This window comes from Trachurus japonicus, chromosome 7, assembly GCF_045865225.1.
Source record: "Trachurus japonicus isolate A0001 chromosome 7, Traja_1.0".
In the NCBI taxonomy this organism is placed as follows: domain Eukaryota; kingdom Metazoa; phylum Chordata; class Actinopteri; order Carangiformes; family Carangidae; genus Trachurus; species Trachurus japonicus.
The window spans coordinates 33,353,604-33,367,592 of NC_140913.1; the positions used below are offsets into that span (position 1 = coordinate 33,353,604).

The 13,989-nt window shown below is 40.5% G+C and overlaps 1 protein-coding gene across 4 annotated transcripts in view; it reads left to right on the forward strand.

Moving 5' to 3' along the window:
- Positions 1 to 9,460, forward strand: part of nfatc2a (nuclear factor of activated T cells 2a) — a 37,007-nt gene extending 27,547 nt beyond the window's left edge. For 3 of the 4 annotated variants that reach the window (XM_085782940.1, XM_085782936.1, XM_085782939.1), the window contains exon 11: positions 9,333 to 9,455. In XM_085782940.1, coding sequence (XP_085639066.1) covers positions 9,333 to 9,394 — 62 coding nt within the window. In that variant the 3' untranslated portion in view covers positions 9,395 to 9,455. Of the gene's footprint in view, positions 1 to 9,332 lie in introns of all 4 variants that reach the window. The other variant, XM_085782937.1, reaches the window with a different exon arrangement.
- The last annotated feature ends 4,529 nt before the right edge of the window (positions 9,461 to 13,989 follow it).

Consider the following 13,989-nt stretch of genomic DNA (forward strand, 5'->3'; position numbering starts at 1 on the left):
CATAGGCGGCGCTAGGGCAGAAGGAATGGGGAAGCTACGGGACAAAAAAAAAAAAGAAAAAGAAAAAAAAGTCTTTACCCAGGCAGATATACTGTAGCCTATATAGTTTTGATGTTCATCAAACTGAGATGCAGCAGAATGATTCCTTTCATTCTCTACTTGTTTTTTTTTTGTTGTTTTTTTTTTGCTTTTGTAGTGGCCCATAATTAACCTAATCAATGTTCTTACCCTAAGCAGCACGCCACGGGGCGTTTGTGTCATATTTTTCAACTATTTCTTCAGGTTTAAATCCTCTTAGTTGTCGCTCTCGATGTACAGAAGCATCAGAGTTGACAGTATCTGCTGTGCCATTGTCCTCATCCAGTTGCGCAACTGCTGTGAGAATGTGCGCTCACACAGGTGTCCAGAGGTAGGCCGGTGACTGGAGGAGGGAGGCAGCAGGTGTCCGGGCGGTCGGGGCTGCTGTCTGGACGTAACTTAGGCCAGTGACTGGAGGAGGGTGTGCGCAGGTGTTCGGGGGGGGCGCGGCTGTCCGGAGGTAGACCGGTGACTCGCGGGCAGTGGCCGGTATCCGGGGGGGGGCAGCCGGTGTCATCATGGAGGCCAGTGGCAGGAGAGAAGGCGGCAGCCGGTCGTGGAAGCATCGTGGTCGGCTTCATTGCTGCTGCTTCATGGGACTCTCGGACTCGTCAATTTTGATATTCAAAAACCTTCTAATGTCCGTTTTACCGGGCTTTTTTCTTTTAATTTCGCTGGACTGTCAGTGACTACAGTAGCATAGCGAGGCAAAGGGGTAAGCTTCTACGCTGCGCGTTGTAGCTACGCCGTGTGTACTTAATGACGCAGGTAACCAGTCATATAGGGGAGAGTGGGGTAATTTGTGCCATGGGGCAAGTAGTTCCACCCCTGTTATCTAGAAAACTATAGAAGAAGTTGGTCATGTGATAACATATTTTTGAAGGGGCATCCATTTCACTCATCCTATCAAGAAGGGAGACACATGGCTTGAGAGGAAAGCACATTTATGTTCAAAAAACAAGTTTTTGCCCTCCAAAGTAAAATTTCTATGATCAAGGTTTTTTGATTGCCGTGTTTGAACAATTATAGATAACTTTGAAAACAGTTCACACATGTTTTAGTGCTTTATTAAGCTACACCATGAGTCTATACAGTTAGCATGATGCCAGCTCAAAACAGCTGGGGAATCCTTTTTTTTCCAAAATGCTGGGCTTGGGGTAATTTGTGCCAAAGGGCCTGGGTTAAGTTGTGCCAGTGGCAGTGCTGTCTGTGTATAGGAGAAACATGGCAGTGGGCACGGATTTGCTTGAAACTTAACATGTGTGATGAGGGACCGCCCCTGAACACACCTGCCCAGTCTGGTTGTGCTCTTAGCCTGGTGGATGAACAAAACATTGCGTTTCTTTGCGCCACAGCCCCCAGCGTGGCTCAGGTCTCCACGACTACATGGGGACAAGCGAGGGCCCGATCATCGCCGCTTCTGGCTTTAATTTTGTATTGAATGTCTTGCTTTTATATAGCATTAACATTTGTGAGATTAAAATTATCTGTTTTACTTCAATTATCAATGGCACAATTTACCCCAGTGTATTCTCTCCAATGGCACAACTTACCCCGCACCGGGGGCAAGTTGTGCCAGATTTTTTTTTTTTTTTCTAAAGCTATATTTCTGAAACAGTTGATTTAAGATTCAAAGTGATTGTTCCCAGGGATGCACAACATCCTAAACTATATGTACATATATTAGTTGGGGGCATTATTATAATCCCCTTGCTTTAAAGGCAATTTAAGTAAAAATTGGCACTACTTACCCCGCTCTCCCCTACCACTGAAATAAAAAATAAATAAACCATCGACATAGATAATACTTTAAAAATGTGTGTTTTAATGTATTTCCCACCTCTTTCTAAAATATAATTTAAAAACAACAACGAAAAAAAATTATTTTATTTTTTCATTTTATTATTTGTGATGATTCATTTTCTGTGACAATCTAGGGGAAGCTAAGCTTCCCTTAGCCTATTGATAGCGCCGCCTATGTTTTTAGTCAATGAAATGGGCGTTTCTCAGAGTGAGTGTGTGTTTGGACAGTGGATGTTATTATATCTATATGATGAACAAATAAAGATGCATCGCAATAAATCAAAAAATCATGTAAAAGTTCGTGCATTTCAGTCGCTCAGTTCAAATAGTTAAACTATGACACACAAACTGAAATATTTAAAGTCTTTATTTCTTTTAATTGTAATGATTATAGCTTATATTTAAAGCAGAAGTAAGTGGTCCGGTCGTTTTCGCTAATGCTGCGTTCCAGGCAGGCTTTTGAAATCGTAAATTACAGCTTCAAGTCACAACTTACGACTTTGTAGTGTTCCAGGCAACCCACTCCTGTTTTTCCGACCTGTTTTACCGGTGAAAGTCACTATAACGGCCACTCGTAACTTCCGACCGGTGAACTCGTACCAGATCGAACTGGTACCACTTCACGGTCGGAAAAATACGAGTTTCCTTGAACGCACCATAACAGTCCTCGTCCCTACGTCGCCACATTCACGCGCATCCCTTGGCTGCACACACAGCCCTGCATGCCGTTCTCTCTCCTCATTGGATAAAAACTGTAGGATACGATAAATGTTTTCTCTTCGGCTCAGAGCAGAGCAGAGGGACTGACAGACCCGTGTTTCAGTCCAAACACTCTATGTAAGTGATTGCTGTCGGAAGATATAACTATTTAAGACTTATATTAACACAAATATATCACTTACTTCTGCTTTAATGAAAAACCCCAAAACTCAGTAACTCAAAGTTAAAATACAGTGAAAAAGTTCATTATTGTGACCTGATAATGTCACTCTTTAATTAGATAATTAACTTAAAAGCCTTTAAACTGTCTCGTAGTCTGGTTCATGCTGACCTCCATCTTATTCTACTCTATCTACTGATCATCTGCTGATTTCATAAGTTTGCTCCGCCTCAAGGAAAATAGACGGTCTATATATATTTTTTATTTTATGTTTATTTCAACAGAAAGAGACAGAATATCAACAAAACATCCAGAAATTATGTCATTATTATAAAGGTTATAGATTAATTCACATTTGATCAAGTGAAGTAAGGACAAAAATACAAATACTGCACCTAGAGGAGTTGTATTTATCATTTATTTCCTTTTTTAACTGGACAATAACAGGGTTAGTGACTGTTTCACTGTGCGTACGAGTGTGTGTGTGTGTGTGTGTGTGTGTGTGTGTGTGTGTGTGTGTGTGTGTGTGTGTGTGTTGTGTGTGTGTGTGTGTGTGTGTGTGTGTGTGTGTGTGTGTGTGTGTGTGTGTGTGTGTGTGTGTGTGTGTGTGTGTGATGATTGATGACACAACACACACACACACACACACACACAGACCTGTGGTTAGTCTGGTTGTTAGTTGCTCGTCCAGTCGCTCCACTTTCTCTCTGTGGCTTTTTTTTTTTTGAACATGCAAATCACTCGCACGGACGCACAAACAACAACACAAACACACATTCCAGGTCACAGCGTGCAGCGACTGAGTCAGCTACTGTACAAGGTCTCTCTCTCTCTCTCTCGCTCTCGCTCAGTAAACAGAGCAGCTGATTGGTCCTCGGGCCTCGGGGGTCCAGACACTCACCTATTGAAGAGACTGGCCCAGTGTTCGAGCCTGCGATCGCTGCCAACCCTTCATTAGCCGTCAGTTAAAGCTCCTCTGTGTGTTTCCCCGCTGCATCTCTGAGCTCGTTTTCTTTTTTTTTTTTATGAAGATGAAAGTTTCTTTAAGGCGTTAGGTGTCAGAGGGAATTCCTCCACAGACTAAAATAAACAGGGACGCTGATGTCGTGACGACAGCGCAGCAGCAGCGAGCGCCCGGTTTGGCTTCAAGGAGACGAAGCTGCTGCTGCTGCTGCTGCTGCTGCTGCTCGGGGTTTTATATATAAAGCAGCTCAGTGTTGTGGAGCCGTTAACTCTGCTGCCGACATCTGTGAGCGATCAGATCAGCAGGACGACACACACACACACACACACAAAGATCGGCCTGTTGGACCCTCACACACACCTCTGATCTCAACACCTCAACTGTCTGCTTACTTAAACCTTAAACGTTTTACGTTAAGGACCTGTAAATTGACACAAATTAGACCACGGATCCCCATTGGACAAATTTTTTTGAAGCAAACACCAGAAATACACAAATATTTGTTCTGAGACTGAAGAACGTTACTTTTTTTAGTCAATGTACGTTTAAATTAGGGCCTATGGCTAGCCTAGTAATCTAGCTGCACCCTAGCAGCAGCAAATATATTTGCTCCGTAGGTGGGTCTAGAAACGAGCCATAGGAACTTTTTGAGTCTCGAACACCGTTTGTGTTCACCAATCACAGCGCTCTATCTGTTTAGAGAGTCGTTGGGCGGGCTTAACGCAACGACAACATACATTTTAATTGGCTTGTCAGGCTAACGCAGGGTTTCCCGCAGCGCTTTCCTGTTAAGGCGGCCGCCTTAACAACAAAGAGCTACCGCCTAAACTAACATCTTAAAAAAAAAAAAAATTGTAGCGATATTCGCCGCCGCCCCCCCCCCCCCCGTCGGACGAGTGGCCGCATCCTCTCACACACATACAGCAGCGCGTGTTGAAAGCGAAACTTTAATACGGCACGGCGCGGTGCGTCCTCCCCCGTCGATCGATCCCCCCCCCCCCGTCAACAGATCTCCGCGCTACCACCCCCCCCCCCCCCCCCCCCCCGCCCCCCCCCCCGTCGACAGGTCAGACACCACCTTAACTAACAAATTTTCTGGGGGAAACACTGCTAACGTCATCCTGCTCTTTGCTCTGATTGGTCGTAGCGCTACCCTATTGGTGCAGAGGCAGTTTGAAAGACAGCCTTCATCCCGCCCCCTGGATTGAGCCGAGGTCTACCGGTCGTTGCCAGACTAGACATGTTAATGATATAGTCTGGCTTGTCAGGCTAGCCAATGGCGTGAATTTCTGGGAAAAAAAGTGTTAAGATTTCTTAAAAAAAAATTTTTTTTAAAAAGTTAAAAATTTTCTAGAACAAAGTTGAAAAGATTCTCAAAAAAAATTTTTTAAATAGAAATCTGGAAAAAGTGGTAAAATTTCTCAAAAAATGTTGTTGATAGTTGGACCAGTCCCAGCCTGGTCAGATGCATGCATGAACTGATGAAGCCTCTTGGATGAGAGGTGAAACGTCTTCCTAGACAAATAACCAAGTCCAGTTGCATTCAATTTAAATTTCCTTGAGATAGCTATGACCTGGACAAATGAGAATATTCACAGGCTTCTGGAAAAAAGTGTTAAGATTTCTTAAAAAAAAAAAGGTTAAAAAATTTCTAGAAAAAAGTTGAAAACATTCTCAAAAAAAAGTTTTTAAAAAGAAATCTAGAAAAAGTGGTAAAATCTCTCTCTCAAAAAAAAAAAAATAGTTTCTCAACAAAAATACATAAATCTTTAAAATTCTAGAAAAAAGTGGCAACATTTCAAGTAAAAGTTGGGGGACCCCCATGAACCCTCTCAAGGACCCCTGGGGGTCCCCGGACCTCACTTTGAGAACCACTTCCTTAAAGGGACAGTTCATGTATGAGATTCCTCGGAAACTGAGCTTCACCACAAAAACAATCTTTTTCTTGTTTGTTTTGAAAAATTTTACCATAAACACGGCATCGTTTTAACAAGAAATATTGAAAACGACGACTCTAAACGCTGCAGTACGTCCTCCAGGCCTGTGTGTGGTGCCGTTTATCTCCTGTGTCACACCTGCTCCGTCCTGGTATAAAGGCATGACGCAACCCCCCAAAAAACTGAACTATCCCTTTTAATCATTTCAGTTTTACCTAATTACAGAAATAACAGAGTTGTTGTTGTTTTTAAGTTTTTCACACCTCTGGACTGTTGGTGTTGCATAAAAACACTGTAACTCTGCTGCAGACAGTGTGTGGTGAGCCTGTTATCTGATCAGATGCTGTGTGTGTGTGTGTGAGGCAGCGTCCGATTTCACTTTACGTGTGTTTTTTAATAGTTTCACCCACCGTTATGTAAATCAAAGCTTTAAATAGAAGCTTAAGAAGAAAGTCCCTCTGTAGCAGAACAGTGTGTTGTATTGTTGACTGAACCGACTCATTCATTCACACACACATTTATATTAATTTGTTCATCATATTATTTAATGTTAAAGAAAACTGTATTTTCCAGCTTTAATCCTGTTTCATTCATCTCATTTTGCATCCCTTAAAGGGTAATTGCTGTTTTTTTTACAATCTGGACCTTATTTCTAGCATAAAATCCGATCATTTCCTCACCCAGATAACTTTGGTGTCATTACAAGTCGTCGTGATGAAATGAGCTCCAGCCGAGAGCCGCGTATATCCGTATAATGGAGTCTACAGGGCAGCAGAATGCAGCCTCTAAATAACGCATTATCTGCAGAGAAACTCCTTCATTTCACCAATATTTAATTCTGATAGGCTAGTGCTATTCCCCTCTGAGTCCGGGGTTAGCTGTTATCAACATCTGTAGGTTGACCTACTGACCTCTGACCTGGATGATGTCATCTCTGAGCGCTGCCCGGCTCATTCTGATAATAATCATTCCGCTTCGGCATTCGGGTCCATTTTTCTCTCAACTAGCCGGAGCTTTAGTGAGTCCAGGTTGAGGAGAGGAAGCCTGTGGAAGCTGAACTTCATCCAGCTGCTCATTTTGTTCTGACAAGTCGCAAACACGCAGAAACTAACCGTAGCATTAGCGGTAGCAACAAGCCGCACCGCGTGGCGCTCAGAGATGACATCATCCAGGTCAGAGGTCAGTAGGTCAACCTACAGACCCAGGATGTTGATAACAGCTAACCCCGGACTCAGAGGGGAATAGCACTAGCCTATCAGAACTAAATATTGGTGAAATGAAGGAGTTAGAGACACAGGTGTCTAATCCTGCTCTCTGATTGGCTGCTGTAGCTGTCAATCAATATCTCTCCTCCAAGCCCCTCCCCCCTCCCAACCAGAGACTGTTTCTTTAATGCTGAACAATCAGACTCCACCATTTCGTTTCAACTGCGTTTAAATTGTCCAATCCCATCCCAGTGTGTGTGTGTGTGTGTGTGTGTTTCCGTGTTTCCCGTCACCATGGTTACAGACTCTCTGACAGGTTTGCAGGCAAAGAGCTTTTTTGGCCGAGTGTGAAATCCTCCTCCTGTTGTCGCGTATCTGGACAGATGACATGTCGCACATAGCTGGGATTCCTGAGCTACCTGTCGGCGCTCCAACATCTCACTCTGTGTGTGTGTGAGTGTGTGTGTGTGTGTGTGTGTGTGTGTGTGTGTGTGTGTAGCTGCACTTCCCTCCACACTGTGCCGCCGCCGCCACTGTTCAGATGTCAGACAGACGTTTATTTTCTCAGACACTCAACTCAAACGCTGCAGAGCTGCACACAAACAACAAGCAGCTGGAGGAAAAGAAACGCCAACTTCACAAACCACAAATCTAAAAACTTTAATTTTATTCAGTTTCATCCTCGCCCACGTCACCCTCGCCCGCTCGCCACCGCCGCCGTCGTTGTCGTTTTGCGTCTATTTTTAGAAACATGACACTGTGAAAGTTTCCATTTCAACACCCTTCCTCTTCTGTTGATGTGTGTGTCTGTGTGTGTGTGTGCGTGTGCACAAACTTGTAGTGATCTGTGCAACAGGAAGTGTCGTCTCACATCTGCACCTCTAGTGGCGACTCAGCGTTACTGCAGCCTCCAAGTCGGACCATAATGCATTTCTGTCCAGTGTTATTTTTTTTTTGTGTTTTTTTTTAAGATTTGTTTTTATTACATAACAGAAGCTCTTACAGGATGTTTATGGTGCATCTACAGTTGGTTACAATGAGATAAGTCATATCTTACAGAAGGAGTTAGACACAAGTTCATTAATCCATTGTTTTACTGATGGAGAATTTTCAGACTTCCAGTTAATTAGTATGCATTTTTTCTGCTGCAGTGCTCGCAAGTAAAATAAAATATTTCCTACTGTAGGTCACGTTAACAGAGCTTGTGTCCCCCAGAATCCACAGTTATGGTTCCTGTTCAATCTGAATTCCTATTCCCCTTGAGGTTTAATTCAATAGCACTTTTCCAAAATTCTTCTTCTGTCAGTGGGCAACTCCATAGCATGTGTAGAAGTTCACCATCGATCCCTTTACATCTCTGACATCTGGAGGAAATGTTGCTTTTCCAATTTTATGTAACCTATAAGGGGTGTAGTATGTCCTATGGAATATATTGAATTGAATTTGCTGAGATTAACACAGTCTGTACCTGTTCCAATAGATAATGCCAATCCACCTCTTCAGAAACACAGCCTAGGTCTGTTTCCCATTCTCCTTTTGCAGATGATTTATCATAAATAGATAACTTTCCTTGTCCACAGTGTTTCAGGAAAATAAAAAGTTATCTTTTGGGGCATTTAATACTTTTATGCATAATATTTATTTCCTTACATCCACTTTTACATCAATAGTATTTCATCACCCAGCAGGACCATTCATTTTACAAGTGGTCTTAGTAGACAAACAGGCAGCATAGTTTTGTTTATACATATAGATATATATGTAAAAATAAATCAGAAAATCAAAATAAGAATAATCGAATACTTTAAGAAAAAAATAAACAAACAAAAGAGAACGAAGAAACATCAATAACATCAATATATCAAAAATAAAACTACACATTAATACACTTAATCAGCTCATACATGTCTTTATCAAGCACCTCTGGGATTTTTTTTATGCTTTTATTTTGGTAAGAGAGTGAAGGGAGACAGGATGCACATGCAGCTACACTGCAAAAACTCAAAATGTCAACAAACCTCAAGACTCGTCACATTAAAAAGTAGCTTGTTTTTAGACACTTTTTACTTCTTTCAAGCAGATTTTCACTTGAAATAAGTAGAAAAATCTGATAGTGGATCAAGTTTTTCTATTACAAGCACAAAAAACTTTCACGGGCAGATTTTTCTACTTATTTCAAGTGAAAATTAGTTTGAAACAAGTGAAAATTATCTAAAAACAAGTAAATTTTTAGGTGATGAGTCTTATTTTAAGTGGAGAGACATTAGTTTTGACTAGAAATGAGACATTTTTACAAGAAAAAGGACAAATATTCTTGGAAAGATTTTGAGTTTTTGCAGTGTAAAGATCTTATCAGTCGGGAATCGAACCTGTGATCACTGATTATTTATGGGAGGAAAAAAAACCTTTAAATGGTCCTTTCTTGTCTTTATCTAACAAGTCGTTTCTTGTCTTTGCTTTTACAGTGAATGAGATCATCAGGAAGGACCTGACGGGCGTCCAGCCGGCCAGAGGAGGGCAGACATAAGAGAGACGGTCACCATGGCAACAGAAGCCCCGCCCACCTCGCCATCCCACCCCCCTCTTCCTCCCCCCATCCCCCACGCCGCCACACACAGAAACGAACACCGACACAGTCGTCAGACTTCCAGTGACACGATGCACTTCCTCTTTTCAGGCCGGTGTGTTTGTGTTTGTGACATGAAACACACACACACACACGGAGCAGGTGACACACACCAGGCCCTCTGTGCCTTAACGATGTCTTTTATTTTATCTTAACGGAAGAAAAACCATAAAAATCAATAAAATCCTCACTCAGCAATAAAAACCAAATCTATTTCAGGTTCAAACGACCAAAAAGAAAAAAAGAATCGCCCCCAAAAAAGTTTGTGATTATTTTACTTTTGTTTAATTCTTGTTGCACAAAGTGTGTGTACAGTATGTTGTTGTGTGTGTCTGTGTGTATGTGTGTGTGTGTGTGTGTGTGTGTGTGTGTGTGTGTGCTGATCATCTCATTTTCAGTGCGTTTCTTTCTAATGGAAGTGAAACCACCTCTGCCTTATTATTATTATTATTATTATTATAATTATTATTATCACCATTTATACAAAGGAACTGTTGTGACGCCTCCTGATATGCACTGTTTTCCACACCAGGGGGTTTTAAATAAATGTTATTATGTTTTATATATTAATATTGAGTCATGTGAATAATGCAACTTTTTTTTTTTATATTCGTAAACTATATATTATTATTATTTAGCAGCCTGTGATGCAGCAGTTTTTATTTACTCTCAGATTTTAAGGTGTTTTCTTTTCTCTTTTCTTTTTTTCCAAAAATCAATCAAAAAATGTTCTGTTTCATTTGTGGATTGTAAAAACCAAAAAATCTTCTTTACACAACATATCCAAAGCGTATACTGTGTGTATTATGTGTGTGTTTGTGTGTACTTTTTACCTATAATGACAATCAGTATACTCAAAGCTATAAGTGCCTGTCTATGCAGCAGCTTCTTTTACTTCCTGTCGATTACAGATGTGCTAACACAGCTGGCTTTGTTGGATGAAGGAAAAAAAAGAAAAGAAAAGAAGCAGTTGTTGTTGTTGTTGTTTAAATACATATTATTTTTGTAACACGGTCACATTTCACTGAGTGAATTGGAGAACCTGAAAAATGCCAAGTGCCTTTAACACACGACTGTAGAGACAAAACTAACGATGCAACACGATAGAAGTAAAAACATACGACTGAATCTCAATGTTTCATATTTTTTATGGAAATATTTGATAATAAGATTATATTAGTTAATACGAGCTAATACTGATCCATTGATCCATGAGGTTTTTCATTGAGCCAGTTACAGCACAAGTGCATTTGACATTTCTTGAATGTAAATCTATATGAAATAGTTTTGTTTTTTTCCCCTTTTTTTCTGTAAATAGTAGATATGAAGTGTGTTTGTGTTTCAGTAGGTTAAAATGCAAAGTCTGTTATGTATCTTTTATCTGTTTATAATTAGTTATCATTATATCTCATCTGTTTTTATTACCATGTCAAAGTTTCTGAAGGGAATTATGATGCGTTACCTTAAAAACTACGTACGTTTGCTTTTAATAGGTTATATTTTTTGTTCATGCGCTTGTTATTATTGTTATTTTTACAAACCTGACAGAAGTCTCTGGTATAATGAAAAGGTTATTAATTAATACTGAGTTATTTTATTATTTTGTGTCGTTGTTGTGTATTTGTTCCGTTGTGAGTCTTCGTGAGTGTTTTCGTGCAAATTTTTTGTATCCTTCAAAAGTAGAAATAAATAATAACCATATTCATCCAGAGTGTCGGTGAATCAGCTCATTGATTGAATTAATCTGATGTGTCAGACACACACACATACACACACACAGATTATGGGAGAGGAAAATTATAAGAATCCGTCGACTGGGAGCAGACAGACAGTGACTCATCAAACGCTGCCCAGGGAGACGCAGTGTGTTTGTTTTTACTTTTTTAAAATTTATTTATGTATTTATTTTTTAAATACACCATAAAAATATTCAGAACCTGGTGATGTTGCCGTGGTGACACATGGCCGCTGGACCCAGACCGGGCTGGACCGAGCCGGACAGTGTGTTTACACTGCAAAAACTCAAAATCTTTCCAAGAATATTTGTCTTATTACTTGTCAAAATGTCTCATTTCTAGTCAAAACTAATCTCTTTCCACTTAAAATAAGACTCATCACCTAAAAATGTACTTGTTTTTAGATCATTTTCACTTGTTTCAAACTAATTTTCACTTGAAATAAGTAGAAAAATCTGCCAGTGAAAGCAAGTTTTTTGAGCTTGTAATAAGAAAGAAAAACTTGCTCCACTAGCAGATTTCTTACTAAGAATATTTGTCTAAAATGTCATTTCTAGTCAAAACAAATCTCAAGTAGAAAAATCTGATAGTGGAGCAAGTTTTTCTTCCTTATTACAGACACAAAAAACTTGCTTTCACTGGCAGATGTTTCTACTTATTTCAAGTGAAAATTAGTTTGAAACAAGTGAAAATGATCTAAAAACAAGTTCATTTTTAGGTGATGAGTCTTATTTTAAGTGGAAAGAGATTAGTTTTGACTAGAAATGACATTTTAACAAGAAATAAAACAAATATTCTTGGAAAGATTTTCAGTTTTTGCAGTGAACTGATGGTGTGATGTGCAGGTAAAGGGTAAATGCACACAGTTTTAAATTTTTTTTTTTTTTTAAATCCCTCAAATAACAAATAACAACAACAAGAAAAAAAAGAAAAAAGAAGACGAAGTAGAAGAAGAAGGGACCTCACAAGCCCGGAGGCTGCAGTTGCCACGGCGACGGCTTGTTTGGCCAGTCGGGAAAGGGCCTCTGTGAATGAACCCTGTGTTCAGGAAGTCTGTAGTTATGACATCATCGCTGCAGAGCAGAAGGAGCACGTGGGCCGCGGAGCGTGAGGCGTCTCCGGCCGCTCAGACTGATCTGCCACCGTGACTCATCGACCTTTAGCGAAGCCGATGGTGTAATGAGTTAGGACTGTAACTGTGTGTGTGTGTGTGTGAAATCCAACAAGAATGAAATACATGATGAGCTTGGCATTTCATTCAGCTTCACTTTTCTGTGTTTGCTCAAAAACAAGGAAAGAAAGAATGAAAAAAAAAAAAAAAGAGAGTGACTGATGACTCATGTCGACCCCAGAAGGGCATCGGGCTGAAGTCATCGTCGTCGCAGCAACGGAAACAAATTCAATCCAGATTTTTTTTTTTTTTTTTTTAAAGAAAAGAAGCTGCATGGAGTCACTTTTATTCCATCAATCAGGAGCGTCATGGCGTACACATGTCACAGGGAGAAGTCTATTCATGGAGCCAAACCGTGTGCGTGTGTGTGTATTTTTGGTATTTTTTTCCTGCAAATTGTAAACGAAGCGAGACAAACATAATCATGGTGTTATTTTTTTTTGCTTGTTACCATATTAACCAACTCATGGAAATCCACCACCAGACCAGACCAGACCAGACCAGACCTCTCTGGAAGTTGTTTGGCCTGCAGGATGTCAGAGAACTCATGTTTATAATGCAGATTAATAAATAAACTCATCACAAATCTCTCTGTCTCTGTTCGACTTTGGTTTCTGTGATGTAATTCAATAAGTTCCAGATAATTCAAATAGTTGTACTAAAGTATCTGCTTGTGTTAAACCATGGTAACAACTCGGTGTGTTCTTCTGTTCAATACAAACTTCCAAACTGTTTACATCAAAGGGATACTTCAACATTTTGGCAAACTGGCCCATTGCCATAATCCCTATAGCCAAAGCAGTAGGTTTGTTACCTTTAATTGTCGGTGCAAGCTATTTTTAGAACGGCGGAGCAGAGCCGTGAGCTGCTCAGAGCTACGCTACGGAGGCTCATGGGATTTCTTGGTTTCCCTCATCAAACTCATCAAATACACAATCCAACAACTCCACAACGCTCTGGTGGACAAGTTGTGACCTGCACATTCACCACGCTATGAGATAATAACACAACGTTACCAGACAGAGTTGTTTTAGAGGGAAATTCATGCAAAACCACTGATGCACGTTGCCTTCAGGGACAGTTTTTCATCAAGCAGTCTCTGCATTTCCCTCTAAAACAACTCTGGTAACGTTCTGTTATTATCTCATAGCGTGGTGAATGTGCAGGTCACAACTTGTCCACCAGAGCGTTGTGGAGTTGTTGGATTGTGTATTTGATGAGTTTGATGAGGGAAACCAAGAAATCCCATGAGCCTCCATAGCGTAGCTCTGAGCAGCTCACGGCTCTGCTCCGCCGTTCTAAAAATAGCTTGCACCGACAATTAAAGGTAACGAACCTAGGGATTATGGCAATGGGCCAATTTGCCAAAAATGTTGAACTATCCCTTTAAGATGTTCCTCTGACCCAGTCTTCTACACGACATTACAGTTTGTTTGGACCTTGTTGTCAAACTCAACAGGTGTTGTTCAGTGTTACTCACCTGTCAGAGCTCTGAATGTTTTGTTTTGTTTGAAGTGCTTTTCTCTTCTGGATAAAACAGCTGTTAAAGGACAATTCCAAGCAAATTCAACTCGGGGCTGTATTTTCCT